The following is a 20134-nucleotide window of genomic DNA, read 5'->3' as shown; positions in this document are numbered from 1 at the left end:
CCTCCTTTCTCCATCCTTGGACCTCTCCAACCCTCCCCCTCCACCACACCGAATCCCACTCCGACCCTTGCCTGGTTTTTACTATCCCCTCTGACCTTCCCCTTTCGGAGGTGGAGCACTCAATCCTTAGCAGAGGTCTCACCTTCATCCCCCTCCATCCACATCTCAACGAGTTTTGCGCACTCCGCGATGCTGAACTCTTCTTCTCTCGCCTCCTCCTCCAGGTTCAGTACTTTTGCTGCAACTCTCAAACATCCCTCAAGAACCTTTCCCCCGCTTCAAGACCTCTTCCTCCTCCTGGACACCTCCTCCTGGCCAGCTACCCACTCTGGACCTTTTTATCTCCAACTGCCACTGGGACATCAACTTATCTCAACTTCACTACCCCCCTCTCCTACTCCAACCTCACTTCAGAACAATCCGCCCTCCACTCTCTCCACAAGAACCCTAACCTCACCATCAACCCGCAGACAAGGGTGGTGCTGTTGTGGTCTGGCGCACTGACCTCTACCTTGCTGAGGCCAGTCGACAGCTCTTAGACACCTCCTCCTATCAACCCCTCCCACAGGACCCCACCATCACCCATCAAGACACCGTCTCCAACACCATCTCTCACCTCATCCACTCTGGGCACCTCCCCCCCTCGCACCACCTGTTTCTACCTTCTACACAAGATACATAAACCTAACCATCCAGGCAGACCCATTGTCTCTGCTTGCACTTGCCCCACGGAACTACCTTGACTCCATTTTTTCTGGGACACCCCTGTTCATTCTGATTTTTATTAATGTCTTGGATGAAAAGGCGGAAGGATGTGTCAGTAAGTTTGCAGATGACAGGAAGGTTGGAGGAGTTGTGGGTGGAGATGGAGGTTGTCGAAGGTTACAAGATGACACAGTATGAGACAGGATGCAGGTAAAACACAGGATTTTGTATACACCATGGTTAAGTGAAAATATACACAAATGATGGAGAAACTCAGCAGGTCAAACAGTGCCTTCATGTAGCAAAGGTGAAGATACAGAACCAACGTTTCGGGCTTGAGCCCTTCATCAAGGTGTGGGGGAACATGAGAGATGTCCAAACAAAAGGGGGGGTGGTGAGGGTGGGAGATGATAGGTGGGGTGGGGGGACACACCACAGGGGGGAGTAGTCTAGGCTAGGTGGCGAGAGAAAGGAACTGGAATGACTAATTAAAAGTGGGAAGGGGGGAAAATCAAGCTGATTAGTGGAATGCAGTGAACTCAATGTTCATTCCCTGGGGTTGGAGGGTGCCCAGACGAAAAATGAGGTGTTTTTCAGGACATGGACAGACACCATGTCTCCCCACCTACATCTGCAACACCTCACACACCCTCCACCTCCTCCAAGACTTCAGATTCCCTGAACCGGACCACCTCATCTTCACGATGGATGTCTAATCCCTTTATACCTCCATTCCCCACACAGAAGGCCTCCAAGCATTTCGCTTTTTCCTGGACCTCAGATCTGAGCAGTCACCTTCCACCACTACCTTTCTCCACCTGGAAGAACTTGTCCTCACCCTTAACAATTTTTCCTTTAACTCATCCCACCATCTCCAGATTAAAGGAGTAGCTATGGGTACCTGAGTGTGTCCCAGCTATGCCTGCATGTTTGTGGGTTTTGTGGAGCAAAACATTCTCCAAGCCTACACAGGCAAGACCCCACACCCCCAACTCTTCCTCTGGAACATTAACAAGTAAATTGGGGCAGCATCATGCATCTGCAATGAGCTCATCAATTAAATGGCCAATTTCAACCTGGACCTCAAACTCACCTACGTCATCTCCGATAACACTCTCCCTTTTCTGGATCTTTCCTTCTCCATCTCATGAGACAGACTCTACTGACATTCATTACAAACCGTCTAACTCCCACAACTACCTGTTCACACCCTGTTCCCTGCAAAGATTCCATCCCCTCTTCTCAATTTCTCCATCCTCACACCCTGTTCCCTGCAAAGATTCCATCCCCTCTTCTCAATTTCTCCATCTCTGCCACATCTGCTCCCAAGATGAGGTCTTGCAGTCCAGATCCTCTGAAATGTCTGCCTTCTTCCACAAATGTTTCTCTTCCACCACTATTAACTTGGCCCTCACCCGCATCTCCTCCATTCCCCGCTCATCTGCCCTAATCCCCCCTGCCCCCAGAACCAATAAACACAGAATCACCCTCGTCCTCACCTACCACCCCATCAGCCTCTGCATCCAAACACATTATCCGCCTGAATTTCCGGTACTTACTACAGGATCGTACCACCTGATACATTTTACCTTCTCCTCCCCTCTCAGTCTTCTGTAGGGACCACTCCCTCTGAGACTCCCTTGTGCACTTTTCCCTACCCACCCATTGCACCCCTACCCCGGCACCTTCCACTGTGGTTGTAGGAAATACGATACCTGAACCCACACCTATGCCCTCACCACGGTCCAAGGTCCCAAACAGACCTCTCAGGTGAAGCAACACTTCACCTGCTCCTCCAAAGAACTCATTTACTGAATCCGGTGCATTCTCTGTGGCCTTCTCTACATCGGAGAGACCATTTGCAGATCAGGGGATCGCTTCGGCCAGCACTTCCTCTCCGTCCACAACAAAAGCGACCTCCCTGTAGCCAACCATTTCAATTCTGAGTCATACTCTCAAGCTCACGTGTCTGTCCATGTCCTGAACAACACCTCATTTTTCATCTGGGCACCCTCCAACCCCAGGGAATGAACATTGAGTTCACTGCATTCCACTAATCAGCTTGATTTTACCCCCCTCTCCCCTTTAACTAGTCATTCCAGTTCCTTTCTCTCGCCACCTAGCCTAAACTATTCCCCACCCCCCTCACCTATCATCTCCCACCCTCACCACCCCCCTTTTTGTTTGGACATCTCTCATGTTCCCCCACACCTTGATAAAGGGCTCAAGCCTGAAATTTTGGTTCTGTATCTTCACCTTTGCTACATGAAGGCACTGTTTGACCTGCTGAGTTTCTCCAGCATTTGTGTATTTCCACTTACCCACGGTCAACAGAATCCTGTTTTACCTGCATCCTGTCTCATACTGTATCATCTTGTAACCTTCGACAACCTTCATCTCCACCCACAACTCCTCCAACCTTCCTGTCATCTGCAAACTTACTGACACATCTTTCCGCCTTTTCATCCAAGTCATTAATAAAAATCAGAATGAGCAGGGGGTCCCAGAACAGATCCCCCTCATATTCCCTCTAAACCTTTCCCCTTTCACGAGGAGAGTCTAAAACACAAAGGCATTGGTTTTAGGTGGGAGGGGAAGAATTTAAAAGGGACCTGAGGAACATCTCCTTCACACAGTGGGAGGTGGTGTGGAGAACAAACTGCTAGAGGAAGTGGAATAGGCTGGGGTAATTTTAATGTTTGGGGGTGGCTATTACAGCGCCAACAACCTGGATTCAAATCCGCCGCTGCCTTTTGTACGTTCTCCCTGTGACCTTCTCACATTTCAATGACCTACTGGGTGAGTAGGGTAATTGGTCATGTGGGTACATTTGGGTAGTGCCAGAAGGGCCTGTTAGCAGGGGTACGGATAGAAAAGGTTGAGAGGCATGTGGGCTGAATACAGGCAAATGAAACTACCTTGGTTGTCATGGATAGGTTGGGCTGACGGGCCTGTTTCCATGCCATAGAATTCTGACTCTATTAATCAGGGGTAAGGTACTTGGTACAGAACATTTGAGGATAGGAAATAAAGATGGCTGTGGTGGGGATGGACACAACTCTGGAATGAGAGTAAATCGTCCTTGTTCTGTTTTGACACCTTTGTCCAGTACTTCAGAATCCTCGTGTTTCCATGTAGAACCCTTCAAGAAAAAGGCCCTACTAGTCCATGCTGAGCTATGATTCTGTCTAGTCCCACTGACCTGCACCCAGTCCATATCCCTCCATACCTCTCCCATCCAAGTATCTGCTCAAATTCTTCTTAAATGTTAAAAATTGAGCCTGCATTCACCACTTCAGCTGGCAGCTCGTTCCACACCCCCATCGTTCTCAGTGTGAAGAAGTTCCCCCTCACGTTCCCCTAAACCTTTCCCCTTTCACTCTTAACCCGTGTCCTCTGGTTTGTATCTCACCCACTCTCAGTGGAAAAAGCCGACCTACATTTACTCTGTCTCTCCCCTTTGTAATGTTAAATCCCTCGATCAAATCTCCCCTCATTATTCTACATTCAAGGGAATAAAGTCCTAGCCTGTTTAACCTTTCCCTCTAACTCAAGTCCCGCCAACATCCTAGTAAATCTTCTCTGCACTCTTTCAGTTTTAGTGATCTATTTTCTGATGTTAGGTGACCAAAGCTGCACACAATACTCCTGATTTGGCCTCACCAATGTGTATTCAGCTTCCTGGACTCCCCTGGACTCTCCTGGCGAGAAGAGCAATTGGTTGTCATTAAGTTAGCACAACCCTGTAACAGCGCCAGTGGCTCAGGTTCGAATCTGCCACTGTCCCCTGTTACAGCGCCAGTGGCCCGGGTTTGAATCCGCCATTGTCCCATGTTACAGCGCCAATGGCTCGGGTTCGAATCCGCCACTGTCCCCTGTTACAACGTCTGTGATCCGGGTTCGAATCTGCCACTGTCCCCTGTTACAGCACTCGTGGCCCGGGTACGAATCTGCCACTTTCCCCTGTTACAGCGCCTGTGGTCCGGTTTCGAATCCGCCATTGTCCCCTGTTACAGCGCCAGTGACCCGGGTTCGAATCAGTTATTGTCTGTAAGGAGATTGTACATTCTCCCTGTGTCTGTGGATTCCTCTGGGTGCTCCAATTTCATCCCACCCTCCAAAAATATATGGGGTTTGTAGGTTTATTGAAGTATTTTGGCGGCACGAGCTCATGGGCCAGAAGGGCCTGTTACTGTGCTGGATGTCTAAGTTTAAATTTAAGTTGTGGTTAGTTTCCATTGCATTAATGAGTTTAGCCCTAAAATATTTAGATTTTTAGATTCTTGCAGTCTGTTATGAGGACATTTGGCCCATCCTGTTGGTGCTAACCCTTAGAGGTCTTTAGTTAGCCCCAAATCTTCACTTAGTACATGAAGATCTATGTTTTTCTTTCTCAGTAATAACATGTCAAGCTCAAAAATTTCTTTCACCTTCCCTGACATTTTTTTGACAGTTTGGAAACATTTTCTTTATTTCCTTTATTCAAACCCTTGTTGATTTTGAACTTGTGTCTTCCTTCTCTCTCTGCTGTCAGATGAGCAGCCGTCTACATTCTCCACACAACGAAGGCGCTTTGTTCCCCAGCCATTTCCTCTGTTCCTTCTCCTCAAACACTCAGAACGAGAGGCAATTCTCCAGCTCCTCCTAACCAGGGACGAGAGAGGCTTGCATCATTTCCTTGCTTTTACCTCACTCGGTTTTAATTAATTGGTTTTGTGGATTCCGGACAGGTTATCTGTGGTGTCTCCAAATAAAGCTGCAGCCCATTGTGCACATGCTTCAAGACAGGGGCCGACTGATGGATTTTCTGCTGTTGAGAAAGGACTGTAAGATGGTCATCCTGTCTGTGTGCTCTGAGAGTGAGTTCCCTGCTGCTTGATTTTTTTAGACCATAAGATGTAGAAGCAGAAGCAGACCATTCGGCCCATTGAGTCCGCTCTGCCATGTGGGAATGAAGGTGCAGAGGAGATTTACCAGGATGTTGTCTGGATTGGAAAATAAGTCTTAGGCAAGGTGAGCAGAGCTGGGACTTTTCTCTTCGGAGCGAAGAAGGATGAGAGGAGACTTGATAGAGGTCAACAAGATTCTGAGAGGCCTAGATGGAGTGGACAGCCAGTGCCTGTTTCCCTGGGTGGGATCAGCAAACACCAAAGGACGAGTGAACAAAGTGAAGGGAGGGAAGTTTAGGGGAGGTGTCAGGGGGAAGTTTTTTTTACACAGAGAGTTGTGGTGGAGGCCTGGAATGCCTTGCCGGGGATGGTGGTGAAGGCTGGAACATTAGGGGCATTTAAGAGACTCTTAGGCACAGGGATGGAAGACAAATAGAGGGTTACAAGGTAGAGGGTTTAGTTTTGGGGGTGGGCACCACATTGTGGGCTGAAGGGCCTGGACTGTGCTGTGATGTTCTATGATTCTCAGTGCAGTGGGGCGTCAGTGACTCGGTTGTATCTTGTAATTGCAGTGCTTTGTGCACCGGAGCGTGGGAGTTTGCCCGTGATCGCCACAGTCTTTGATAAACTCAATCAAGTCTACAAGGACTACCTAGAAGCTGACCAGAACTATACCTTGGTGAGAAATGGTGTCCAGAACACTTTGTAGCATCTTTCAAAGGGAGAAATTTAATTGTCATTGTCACATGTTCTCTGGGAAGGGGTTTGAAGTTGTTGGAATATGTAACTTGGAGATTCAGTACAGTAACAGGCTCTTCTGGTCCACGAGCCAGATCCGTCCATATGACCCAATTAACCCACTATCCCCATAGATTTTGGAACATGGGAGGAAGCTGGAGCATCCAGAGGAAACCCATGCAGACATGGGGAAACATACAAACTCCTTACAGACAGCACCAGATTCGAACCTGGGTTGGGCTCTGTAACAGCCATGCGAACGGTGCCACCCCAAACATTACAATTGTCCCTATTGCCTCCACCTCTACCACCTCCTCTGGCAGCTCGTTCCACACACCCACTACCCTCTGTGTGAAGAACATCTTACGGACAGTGTGGGATTTGAACCTGGGCCGCTGGCATTGTAATAGTTATTGCGCTAACTGCTACACTCCCCAAACTATCCTTAACTGTTCCCTTCATCTTAATCCCTCCAATTACTAAACTGTTTTTGATCATTTAAAAAAAGCACAGTACAAGGTGCTAAATGGAGAAACATTGAGTCTCGACACGAATCTTTGGCCATTCCTCTCCATGGATGCTGCTTCACTTTCTTGGACCTTCCATCTTCTTGTTGTGGCCTCAGGTGCCACTTGAGCAGTGGGATGAGTCTGGGGGGGACAATTTGTTTCCCATTGGCAGGTTGGGCTGAAGGGCCTGTCTCTGTATTATATTGAGATGCCCTTAACATCTGCAAGCTGTCCCAAGGCTACAGTGGTTGGGTCACGGGAGTTGATGATGGCTCCCACAACACTGCTACGATTAATGACAAGATCATCTGTGTTTGCTGTGTTGTCCTGGAAGCCCCCCCATCACCCTCCCCCCCCCCCCCCCCCCCCCCCAATCCTTTGGTGCAGAATCACGTCCTATTGCTTTAGCACACACCCACATCTCCCCACTGGTTCCCCAAGCCAAACTTGGAGGAATTCATTTGAGTGTTGACAGACTGCACTGCAGTAATTGGGTTCTTCCCCTCTGCCCAGGCCATGGAGTCAGGAGCAAGTCGTAGCAGTTCGACCCAGAAGAGGCCGGTGCGAACACAGGCTGTCATAGACCAGTCAGACATGTACACCCATGTCCTGTCCATGTTCACGGAGAAGAAGGTAGGTGGGGCCGAGAGGGAATCTCCTGATTCTGGGAAAGGGAATGGCTGGGAAAAATCTGATGGAGATGGAGAATTGGTGTTTTCAGGACCTGCCTTTGGGAAGTCACCTCTGCAGCTCTTTGAAGCTGATGCACGTGCAGGGTCCTGAGGAGCTGGAGTCACTGTAGAGTGAGTCACATTGGCCGAAACAGGTCTGACAACATCTGCGGAGACTGCAGGATCCCGACTTGACCTGCTGAGTTCCTTCAGCAGCTCATTTGTTGCTCCAATATCCTGCGATTGCAACCTCTGGTCTCCGAGTCGGCTGAAGGTTATGAGGTTTGTGGAAGTGCAGGAAGGTGAACGCTGAGAGGGAGTTGATGCAAAGACACTGGGAACTGTGCTGGTCGATGGGGAGATAGATCCCCGACCTGTAAACCAAAGGTTTGGTCTCTGAATCCGGAGTTCAAGGTTAATTTCCACCATGGGAATTTAAATTCAGATTGAAAAAAATCTAGAATTCAAAAAATTATCAACAGAGGGAACGTTACAGCAATGTAGTGTCCTGGGAGCCTCAACCTGGACTGCAGATGATATGCCCATCGTCGCTCCCTGCAGCAGATGAGGTTCCCATCGGTGGAAGTATATACTGCCATGTCCTCTGGAAACATCACTCTGGGAACATTCCCCACTGTCTGGTCCCACTGCACACCTACAACCCTACCCCTGAGCACATCCCCCACTGTTTGGTCCCAGTCTGGTCCCACTGCCCCCCCCCCCCCACCCCAGGAACAGGAGTTGACCATGCGGCCATACTCCACCACACTCCATCGAGCCTGCTCCACCATACAGTAAGATCATGGCTGATCTATCTTTGGACTCAGCTCCACCCACCCACCTTTCCTCATAACCCCTAATTACTTTGAAAAATGTTTGATGTCTCCACAGACACTCCATTATGTTGGATTGATTGGGGTCCTTTGGAATGAAAGAGGTTGAGACTAAAATTTTCAGGGACCTCCACTAACTTTGGACAGAAACCAAGGGGAAGAAAAATATTAGAGGGGTGATTGGGGAAAACCATTTTCTCGCTGATGTTTCTGGAAGTCTGGAGTCAGGCAGAGACCCCCACCGTATATTTGCACAGAAATAGATGTGTATGTGAAGAACTGTGACTCCATTCTGGAGGCGCAATTAGGTTGCAGAGCTTCAGACAGGACAGGACAGGAACAGACCCTTCAGCCTTGACTCTATTGTCAAACATGATCCCAAATTAAGGCAAAACCTTTCTGCCTGCCCTTAACAGATATCCTTCCATCCCCTTCATTGCCATGTGTCTATCTAGAGGCCCTTTAAATACTACTGGGACTCCTATGTGTACACAGGCCAGCTATATATTTGCTTTTTCTGGATGTTGAAAAGACTGGTTGAGTTCCTCCAGCATTTTGGAATGTTTCTCCTACAATCACAGCATCTGCAGACTTCTGTGTTTCACTCAGTTATTATTGCAGTTGAGCAAGTCAGTGGGACCTCCTGAATTTATACGAGTGCAGATCTGTGGGCTCTGCCGTAGTTACTGATAACTGTGTTCAGCATCGTCGGATCCAGTTCTATCATTCAGAGTCTGCAGGAAATGCTGGAGGAGCTCAGCCGGTCTCGCAGAGTGGATCTCCCAGTTGCCACCCATTTCAATTCCCCACCCCATTCCCTTGCTGACTTGACTGACTATGGTCTCATGCGCTGACAGATGAGACCACCCCCAGATTCGAGGGACAACGCACCGTTTCCGTCTCTGCACCTTCCAACTGGATGGCATTAACATCGACTTCTCTGATTTCTGTTGAACACCACCTCCCATCTTCTTTCCCCCATCTCTCTCTTCCCTTTTCCTTTCTGAGACAAAACCAATTCTCAGCTTTCATCTTGTATCCAATTAACACCTTTTGTCTGTTGGTCTGTCCTCCTCCCCTCCCATTCTTCCCCAGCCTTTAATTCAGACACCTTGAGGAAGAGCTCAGGCCTGAAACTCCAGTGATAATTCTTTTCCTAGGGAGTAGGAACAGGAGTCGGCCAAAAATGGCCCATCGAGCCAGTTCCGCCATTCAACACGGTCATGGCTGATCTAATTTATGACCTCCTATGCATGCTGCAAGTCCCTCCAACATTTCTAGGCTTTGACTACAATTCAGGGTGTCACGCTGGAGTCGCTGCCAGTTTCACATCTGCAGACACATCACCTCATGCTCAGCACATTCGGAAAGATGTAGAGTGTAAATCATCAAATAGTTTTCTTGCATCTCCAGTGTCTAACACTGTTTAAACATGATTTTTGGCAGGACCTTCCTCACAAGTTTATCAGTGCAGTTTTGATGGAATACATCCGGTCTGTCAATCAATTCCAGATCACAGTCCAGGTAACCAATTTCCTTTGGTAGGCATCCTTTGCTAGTTTCCCACACAAAGACTTGCTTTACCACTTTGTATTTAATTGCAGCATTACCTTTATGAGTTGGTGATAAAAACCCTTGTCCAGCACAGCCTGTTCTACATGCTACATCAGTTTCTGCAGTATCACGTGCTGAGTGACTCCAAACCACTGGTGAGTTCCCCAGTGCAGGACAATTCGATGGACTGAAATGGAATCTCTCGTTGCCTAATGCATGTACATTTCATGTTCTTATATGGGGTGGTGAAAGGCTGAACGAGCTGGGGCTTCTCTCGTTGGAGCGTCAAAGAAAGAGCAGGCCAATCAGCATCCATGGAGGCACTCATCTTAGAGGTTTTCGAGGAGGTTACCAGGAAAGTTGACAAAGGAAAGGCTGTGGATGTTGTCCACGTGGACTTTAGTAAGGCCTTTGACAAGGTCCCACATGAGAGGTTAGTCTGGAAGGTTCAGATACTAAGGTATTCATGGTGAAGAAGTGAACTGGATTCAAAAGGGCTGGACGGGAGAAGCCAGAGGGTCGTGGTGGACGATGCTTCTCAGACTGGAGGCCTGTGTCTAGTGGGGCCTCAGGGATCGGTGCTGGGACCATTGTTGTTTGTCGTCTCTATCAATGATCTGGATGATAACGTGGTAAATTGGATCAGCAAGTTTGCAGATGACACAAGGATTGGAGATGTTGTGGACAGTGAGGAAGGTTTTCAAAGCTGCAGAGGGATCTGGACCCGATGGAAAAATGGGCTGAAAAATGGCCGATGGAATTTAATGCAGACAAGTGGGAGGTGTTGCATTTTGGAAGGACAAACCAAGAAAGGACGTACACGGTGAATGGTCGGGCACTGAGGAGTGGGGTAGGACAGAGGGATCTGGGAATACAGATACAGAATTCCTTGAAAGCGGCGTCACAGGTGGACAGGGTTGTAAAGAGAGCTTTTGGCATCTTGGCCTTCATAAATCAAAGTATTGAGTCCAGGAGTTGGGATATTATGGTAAAGTTGTATAGACATTGGTGAGGCCAAATTTGGAGTATTGTGTGCAGGAAAGATATCAATAAGATAGAGAGAGTGCAGAGAAGATTAATAGAGTGTTACCTGGACTTAAGGGACTTACAGGGAAAGGTTAAACAGGTTAGGACTTTATTCCTGGGATCGTAGAAGAATGAGGGGAGATTTGATAGTTGTTTTTAAAATTATGAGGGGGACAGACAGAGTAAATGTAGACAGGCTTTTTCAACTGAGGGTGGGTGAGGTACAAACCAGAGGACATGGGTTAAGGGTGAAAGGGGAAAACTTTAGGGGGAACATGAGAGGAGACTTCTGCACACGGAGAGTGGTGGATGTGTGGAACAAGCTGCTAGGCGAAGTGGTGAATGTGGGCTCAATTTTATAATTTAAGAAAATTTTGGACAGGTACATGGATGGGAGAGGTATTGAGGGCCATGGACGTGGTGCAGGTCAGTTGAGCAAGGCAGAAAAATAGCTCAGCTGAAGGGATTGTTTTCTATGCTGTATAATGATCTATGGTTCTCGGTGAAGGTCTATTGTTTGGGTTGAGACCTGCTTCAGGAATGGTGGAAAAGACCTCCAACAGTAAGAAGAGGGGGGTGTAGGTGGGCAGTGGGACCAGGGAGTAGGGGATGTCCTCAGGGAGGGGAGAGGTAGGGACCAGACAGTGGAGGGTGTCCTCAAGGTGAACTTTGTTTCCAGAGGACAGAGCTGAGGGTCACAGATGGGTGGACAGTCAACACCTTTTTCTCGGCAGCAGTAGCCAATACCAGTGGCCATCGGTTTAAGTTGAGTGGTGGAAAGTTTTGGGGAGACTTCAGTGGTCGGTTAGTGGTGGGTGCCTGGAATTCACTGCTGGGTTGGTGGTGGAGGCATTTAATAGATCAGAATCAGCTTATTGTCAGGATCATGTGTCACAAAATTTGTTGTTTTGCGGCAGCAGTAATGAGGAAAATTGGTATGAATTGCAGTTCCATAAATTTTAAATTAATAATCAGTGCAAAAAAAAAATAGAAAATAGTGAGATGGTGTCTAGAGAATCATTGTTCGTTCAGAAATCTGATGGCAGAGAGGAAGAAGCTGTTTTTGAAACGCTGAGTGTGTGTTTTAAGGCTCCTGTGTCCATTTCTTTTCAGGCCTGCCTGCTCCTGTCTCTGGAGGGCACATACCCACCGGCACATCAGTTGTCTCTGGACATGTTGAAGGTAGGTTGATCGTCTGGGGTTTAAAACCTCCACAAGCAACAAATATGTGTGCAGTTACAAGATCATAGAGCCATACAGCATAGAACAGGTCCTTCGGCCCAACTTACACAAGCTGACCCCATGTGGTATTCAGGGCTAGTTCCGTTTGCCTGCACTTGTTCTGTATCCTTTCAAGCCCCTCTGATTCCTAATCTGTCCAAATATCTTTTGAACCTTGTCATTGTGCCCATGTCTACAGATTTCTCTCGCAACTCGTTTCAGATACGGGCCATCCTGAGGGAAAAATGTCCTCACTTCCCTCCAAAATCTCTCCCTTCTCACCTTAAACCTGCACTCTATCAATCTACCTTGGGAAAAGAATGTGTGCATTTACTTTATCCGTGATTTTATTCTTTTTCTCTTTGGCTTGGCTTCGCGGACGAAGATTTATGGAGGGGGTAAATGTCCACGTCAGCTGCAGGCTCGTTTGTGGCTGACAAGTCCGATGTGGGACAGGCAGACACGGTTGCAGGGGAAAATTGGTTGGTTGAGGTTGGGTGTTGGGTTTTTCCTCCTTTGCCTTTTGTCAGTGAGGTGGGCTCTGCGGTCTTCTTCAAAGGAGGTTGCTGCCCGCCGAACTGAGGCGCCAAGATGCACGGTTTGAGGCGATATCAGCCCACTGGCAGTGGTCAATGTGGCAGGCACCAAGAGATTTCTTTAGGCAGTCCTTGTACCTCTTCTTTGGTGCACCTCTGTCACGGTGGCCAGTGGAGAGCTCGCCATATAACACGATCTTGGGAAGGCGATGGTCCTCCATTCTGGAGACGTGACCCACCCAGCGCAGCTGGATCTTTAGCAGCGTGGACTCGATGCTGTCGACCTCTGCCATCTCGAGTACTTCGACGTTAGGGATGAAAGCGCTCCAATGAATGTTGAGGATGGAGCGGAGACAACGCTGGTGGAAGCGTTCTAGGAGCCGTAGGTGATGCCGGTAGAGGACCCATGATTCGGAGCCGAACAGGAATGTGGGTATGACAACGGCTCTGTATACGCTAATCTTTGTGAGGTTTTTTAGTTGGTTGTTTTTCCAGACTCTTTTGTGTAGTCTTCCAAAGGTGCTATTTGCCTTGGCGAGTCTGTTGTCTAGGATCTCTTAGCCTTAGCCTCCTGCCCAAACCTCCCCCCACCCCCCACCGAGGTCCTAACGTATATACGCACTCCCCTGCCAACACTGAAGACCAGTGTGTCAAATGCTTCCTTCACCACCTTGTGACCCGTGCTGCCACTTTCAGGGAACTCCGTAGCTGTCAGACTGTCCGTTCTGCACTCTTCAGGGCTCTGCCGTTCACCGTACAAGTTCTCCCCTAGTTTGACTCAAGTGTAACACCTCACGCTTGTCCGAGTTAAATTCCTTTCGCACTCTTTGGCCCACCTACCCAACTGATCGAGATCCTCTGGTAAGTTTAAATATCCTTCCTGGAGAAACCAGCGACTCTCCTGTGATGGTATTGGAACGTGATGCAAACACTGGCATTGGAGGTTGCAGAGGGAACCTTACTCAGAGGCAAAACAACAAAGCAGTGCTTACTGAGACAGAATTTATCTCTGCATTGATCTAATTATCCACTTAAATTCCATCACTGGAATTTGGAGCAGGGTTCTGGCCTGCCACTCAGGAAAGGTAACAACTGGGGCGGATGTAGGGGAGAGACGTGTTGGAGCATCTCTGTCAGTAGATTTGCATAAAAGCCTGTTTTGAAGCACCCTTTAAATATATAAAAAGTTTCTAAACTTTGTTTCTACAAGCAATTAAATACAAGCAACGAAGAAACTGATTTTAAAACAATCGCTAAGTTAAGAAGTTTGACCTACCTTGGAATTGTAACCTGCAACGTTGGATATTTCTCCCCCCCTACCGAGTACAGCGTCGTCAGCCGGCTGCGTTGACGGTGGCACTGATGCCCAGACTGCGGAGCCCTGGAAAAGATGGCACCCGACGCTCTCCTCCAGAAGCCAAAGACATGGTGCACATGAGGGTGGCGGTGCGCATGCGCACCATTCTGAGTATTTTTAACCGGGGGGGGGGGGGTTCCGCTGTTCATTGATCCAGCGAGTCTGGATTGACAGAGAGCAGGATTCATACCCAAGGGGAGGGGGAGAGGAGAGTTAAAGAGACAGAACAAGAAATTAAAGGAAAAAGAGAAGGGGAGAGGAGCAGCAACAAGACACCAGCTCTGAGAAAGAACTAATTAACAATCAAGAAGAGGAAATGTACGGGAAGCCTGAGACTGGTCAGGGTAGGCACTTCACTAAATACAAAGACTATTTTGACAGCCAGTTTCAAATAATGTCACAGCAAATTTCAATGGGCTTTATTTCAATAGTCAACTGGCTAATGTTGTGGATGATATTTCTACTGTTAAAGCTGAAATGATGAAACATGCAAAAGTAGTGGACAAAGTTCAAGAAAAAGTTAAGAAGATGACAAGTTAAAGGATTGTTTTAAGGCTATTGGACATTATCAAGAAAAATTTGATGTGTACGATGACTTTCATGGGATGGAGAGTTGAGAAAGCAGATTTGAAGGAAATTAACATACTGGAGAATCAGTGTAGGAATAATGTGAAGATTTCGAAGGATCGGATTCGGTTAAATTCTTCTGCAAATTGATACTGGATGTGTTGGAATTGGACAGAGAGCATAGAGCTTTGAGAAAAAAACCAATGCCTGGTCAGCAACCTCAATCTGTTTTGATTAGGTGCCTGAGATATCAAGATAGAGAGGTAATTCTGAGACTGGCGGTTCAGAATGCAAGGCAACTGGAGGCCCTCTAATGGTTCAAAATAGAAGAGTATTTTTTATGCGGATCTTAGTCAAAATATTATTAAAAGATGCAAAGAATTTAATTCAACAAAAGCGATTCTTTGGCAGAAAGGTTACAAATTTGCTTTTTGATTTCCTGCGGTACTTAAAGTTTTTTTATGGTGAATATGATTCTTGTTTCTTCGATGATAGAGAAGCTTTGGAATTTGCAAAATCTTTGCCAGATCTTAAAGGTCGGTCTTCACCATCTCAAGTGAAAAAAAATGGTAGTGAGGAGGAATCTCAGAAAGGAAGAGTCGCGGCAGAAGGATTCGAGTGATTCTGAAGAAGTTTTAATGGATGACGACCAAGTGAACAAAGAATTGGAAGAAGATTATCATGCTTGAAATGTGAATTTTTATATTGTGGCAAATCTGTCTGGTGGAGATGTGAACACATTGTAGCTCAGCCAAAACCATCACTCGCTTAGTGGCTTAGGCCACTACTGCCACTACCTGTATTTTTGGGAAATAGTACTTGGTACTTGAGAGAGTGGGGTGGGGGTTAAAAAAATTATACATGTATTTTTCTTTTTTATTCTTTATGGAGAATTGTTGAGACGGAGATCCACCTGCATAGACTGTGGTGTCGATAGAGTAGATGGCTAATTTAAAATTTACTATATTTAATGATAATGGGCTCAATAATCCGATCAAGCATAAGAAAGTGTTTAAAATATATTAAGTTTAAAGTTGATATTGCGTTTTTGCAAGGAACACATTTAATAGGCAGTGAACTTCAAAAGTTGAAAAGGGATTGGATAGGTCAAATTATGTATTCTTTTAATTTGAACGCCAGAGGGATATTGATTTTAATTCATAAGAATTTATCTTTCACCTTGGAGTCGGTATATGAGGCAATTGGAAGGGTTTTGATAGTCAACTGTAAAATCTCTTCAGAGTCTTGGACATTGGTAAATATAGACGATGAAATGTTTTTTCAGGAAATTCTGCCTAATTTGTCAGGTGCTAAAGGATCATATTATGATGGGAGGTGATTTTATTTGTTGTTTGGATCTAGTGATGGATAAGTCAGGCAAAGTTCAGCTCAGGAAAAGGATGGCTAAGAAATTTTGTTTTTGATGAAGTTGAATTTAATTGACATATGGAGGAAGATGAATTTAAAAGAGAAAGATAATTCATATTATTCAGTTCTGTGGTGTATATGGTTAATGATACTTTAGAATTGACTTTTTTTAATGTTGACTCAATTACTGTATAATGTCGTGCCAATTGAATTTAAATCTAGGAGTTTGTCTGACCATTCTTTAGTTTTGCTGACATATGTGGGAACAGGTAGGATAGATACTTCTTATCGTTGGAGATTTAATTCTTCGTATTTTGTAAATTTATTACTGAACAAATTCGTTTTTTGGTATAAATAGAGATTTTGTGGGTAGTAAGTTTATATCGTGGGTCGTGTTTAAAGCATTTTAAGGGGACAGATAATTAGTTTTATAGTTAAATTGAAAAAGCAGTATTTAGCCGAAACAGATAAGTTGGAACAAGAGATTAGTGCTTTGGAAAAAGAGTTACAGAAGGAAAAAAATGAATAAGGAGAAGAAAGCTAAATTGGATTTTTTGAAATTGAAATGCAATACGTTACAAACTTATAGGGATGAATGGTGACTACAAATATTTAATCAGATAATGAGTTAGGGGCCAAAACACAAAGTATTGGCATGGTAATTTAAATCTGAACAATATCTAGAAGGATAAAAGCATTTAAGAAGAATTCAGAAGTGTCTTATAGGTCACAAGATATCAATAAACAGTGTAAGGAGTTTTATAAAAAATCTATATACTTCTGAAGTAAGACAAGATGAGAATAAAATAGAGGAGTTTTTAAGTAGATTGCAGTTACCAAGGATGAATGATTGGACTAAGGATCAGTTGGAGAAACCAATTGTTTTGAGAGAAATTAAGTCAGTTTCGAATTCAATGGCAGATGGTAAATCTCCAGGAGAAGATGGGTTTAGTGTGGAATTTTATAAGAAGTTTCAACATTTAGTTCTTCCAGTGTTTGAGGAAGTTTTCCAACAGGTTTTGGATACACAATCGGTTCGAGAGTCGTTCTCACAAGCAATTATTACTGATCCTTAAAAAAGATAAAGATCCTTTAAATCTGGGCTCTTATAGACCGATTTCACTATTGAATGTTGACTATAAAATTCTGACTAAGATTTTGGCAAATAGACTGGCGCAGTACTTGCCAAAGTTGATTCATATTGACCAGACTGGTTTTATGAAGGGCAGATACTCTGTGGATAATGTGGTTAAATTAATTAGTTTAATAAATGTCTCTCGGGAAGAATCTAAATTACCAATGGTCTTATCATTGGATGCTGAAAAAGCTTTTGATAGGGTAGAATGGTTTAAAAAAATTAAAGTGTTGGAGAAATTTTGGTTTGGATCAATGTTTACAAGTTGGATTAAGGCAATATATAAACAGCCTAAAGCTAGAGTTGTGACCAATGGAGTTTTATCCGAATCTTTTAATTTGGAGAGATCGACCACACAGGGGTGCCCTTTATCACCTGCACTGTTTTCATTGGTGATTGAACCTTTAGTACAATTAATAAGACAGGAAAGGAATATAAAGGGATTAAATCAGGATTGATGGAATATAAGATTAGTTTGTTCGCAGTTGATGTACTAGTATAGTTGAGTGACCCAAAAGAGTCTCTGAAGATATTATAGGAAAAACTGTTACAATATGGGGAATTATCTGGTTATAAAGTGAATTGGGATAAGAGCGAACTTATGCTATTGTCGGAGGGTGATTATTCTGGCTGTAAGGGAGGGATAGGTTTTAAGTGGTCAAATTATATTAAGTATTTAGGCAATTATCTGATTTAAATTATTTACCATTAATGTCTGTAATAAAAGACAATTTGAATAAATGGAAAGATTTACCGTAAACTTTGGTAGGTAGAGTGACTTGTATAAAAATGAATATATTTCCTAGACTTCAGTATTTATTTCAAAATATTCCTTGTAATGTACTGAAGAGATTTTTTTAAAGATTTAAATGCGATGGTTAGAAAATTTTTATGGAAGGGAAAACTGGCAAGGGTCTCTATGCATAAGTTAACTTGGAAATATGAATTAGGTGGTTTGCAGCTTCCAAATTTTTAAAATTATTATAATTCCGCTTAATTGAAAATTATAAATAGAATGTTTGATTTAGTCCTGTGACCTGGTTAGATATAGAACTGAAGAGAATTGGAGAGGACAGAAGATTATTTTATTTAAAAATGGAATAGCAAAGTTATTAGTGGTGATACATCTATTTGATTTCATTTGACAAGAATTTGGGAAGAGGTCAGTAAAATTATTGGGTTTCAAGGTGAATTCTCTAGATACACACCTTTGTTTTAGAAAAAGCTTTACCCTTCACGGTTGATAATAACCTTCTTAAAATTTGGAATCAGAAAGGAATTAGAACGATAAATGACTGTTTTGAGCTGAATGTATAAATTACGACTTGAATGGGAGAAGGATTTGGGGATTCAATTTGAAAATGATCGTTGGATGAAGATTAATAGGAGATGCTAAGACAAAGTTAGTAAATGTTAGGTACAGTTTTATATATCAACTATATTTGACCCCAGAACGTTTGAAAAGGTACAAGCTGAGTGTTTCAGATTTGTGTTTTCTGTGAAGTGAGCAAAATGGTACGTTTCTGCACTCAGTTTGGTCTTGTGAGAAAATGATGGGTTTTTGGTCTCGATTAAGAGATAGTTTACAAAACAATTTAAAAATCAAAGATTTTTTAAATTGGAGATGTTAGTGAAATGGGCTTGATATATAAATTAGATAAATTTCAAATGGCGGTTTTGCAATTAGCTTTAGCAGTGGCAAGGAAATGTATGGCTATTTCACGGAAGGACCAAATGGAGCTTAATTTACAAAGATGGCATTCAGAAATGATGTTGTGTATATCAATGGAGAAGATAATTATATTAAGTATTTAGGCAATTATCTGATTTAAATTATTTACCATTAATGTCTGTAATAAAAGACAATTTGAATAAATGGAAAGATTATAACATAATATTATGTTTTTAAAAAGATTTGGAGCCCCTATTTGGATCCTTTTAATTTGAAAATTTATGACTGGTCTTGAGTGGAGCTGGGTCTCCTTATCATACAGTGAACGTTGTGTTATTATTTCTTCTTTCTCTATTAGGGGGTAGGGTAAGTTAGGATAGTGGGAGGGGGATTGGGTTTTTTTTAAGGATTTTCTGTAGTTCTCCTTAGTTTATTTTTCTGTAACCATGCTTCACTTTGACAAAGTGTTAATATTTCAGCTTTTTAACTGTGGCTATTACTTTTTCTGATAAAATATTTTTAAAAAAGGAAAGTAACAACTATTCCCAACTGGAACACTTCTTCATAACCTGTTTTCTCTCTAATTTCTTCCTGCACCCACTGTGGTGTCATCTCCCTCTTTTCTTCTCTCTCTCTCTCCCCTTCCCTCCCCCTAGGTCTCTCTTTACCCCATCCTGTTCAAGATGCTAGCATTCTCTTAGTCCCTTCCCTCCTTACTGTTGAGAAAGGGCCCGTCCCAAAACATTGACTGACCATCCCTCTTTGGATGCTGCCAGGCTCAGAGTCCCACCAGCGTCTCACTCTTGGTACTGTCCAAGATTTGTTCAGTGGTGCAAAGCTCGAACCCCTTGATTGATGGAAGGTAATCCCCCAGCTTTCTGTCCTGAAGCAGTCGTGCAGGTGCAGGGTGATGTGATAAAGATTTCCTGAAGAAATCCCTGCAATGCAGTGGCTGCCTCCTTCTGCTGTGTAACTGACTCCATTTGGATTATTGCAGCGACTCTCCACCACCAATGGTGAGATTGTTGAAGTGTTGCTGTCCAAACACCAGGTACTGGGTGCCCTGCGCTTCATTCGCAGCTTGGGCAGTCAAGACAACATCTCAGCCCGCAAGTTCCTGGATGCAGCGAAGCAGACCGGTGATGCACAGCTTTTCTACACCACCTTCAGGTTCTTTGAACAGAGGAACCAGAGGCTACGAGGGAGTTCGCACTTCACTCCAGGTGAGCACCCACCTCTGTGTTACAGAAGACGGGCAGGTTAAGAGAACAATGGGTGAAGGATGCCCTGCAGGTCAGATTTGGACAGAAGGTCCCCCCACCCTTCCCAGATGCTGGGGCAGGCAGAAGAGGA

At 44.7% G+C, this 20134-nt stretch overlaps 1 protein-coding gene across 4 annotated transcripts in view; it reads left to right on the top strand.

Annotated features, from left to right (window-relative positions):
• rmc1 (regulator of MON1-CCZ1) overlaps positions 1-20134 on the top strand; it is an 86414-nt gene that overhangs the window by 43152 nt on the left and 23128 nt on the right. For 2 of the 4 annotated variants that reach the window (XM_069922611.1, XM_069922610.1), the window contains exons 13-19: positions 5436-5564; positions 6167-6273; positions 7355-7474; positions 9792-9869; positions 9950-10054; positions 12039-12107; positions 19779-20004. In XM_069922611.1, the coding sequence (XP_069778712.1) occupies positions 5436-5564; positions 6167-6273; positions 7355-7474; positions 9792-9869; positions 9950-10054; positions 12039-12107; positions 19779-20004 (834 nt within the window). Of the gene's footprint in view, positions 1-5435; positions 5565-6166; positions 6274-7354; positions 7475-9791; positions 9870-9949; positions 10055-12038; positions 12108-15101; positions 18945-19778; positions 20005-20134 lie in introns of those variants that run through there. The other 2 variants (XM_069922613.1, XM_069922612.1) reach the window with 2 other exon arrangements.

This window comes from Narcine bancroftii, chromosome 2 (assembly GCF_036971445.1).
Source record: "Narcine bancroftii isolate sNarBan1 chromosome 2, sNarBan1.hap1, whole genome shotgun sequence".
Classification (NCBI taxonomy): Eukaryota; Metazoa; Chordata; class Chondrichthyes; order Torpediniformes; family Narcinidae; genus Narcine; species Narcine bancroftii.
This window is presented reverse-complemented; position numbering and strand designations above follow the sequence as displayed.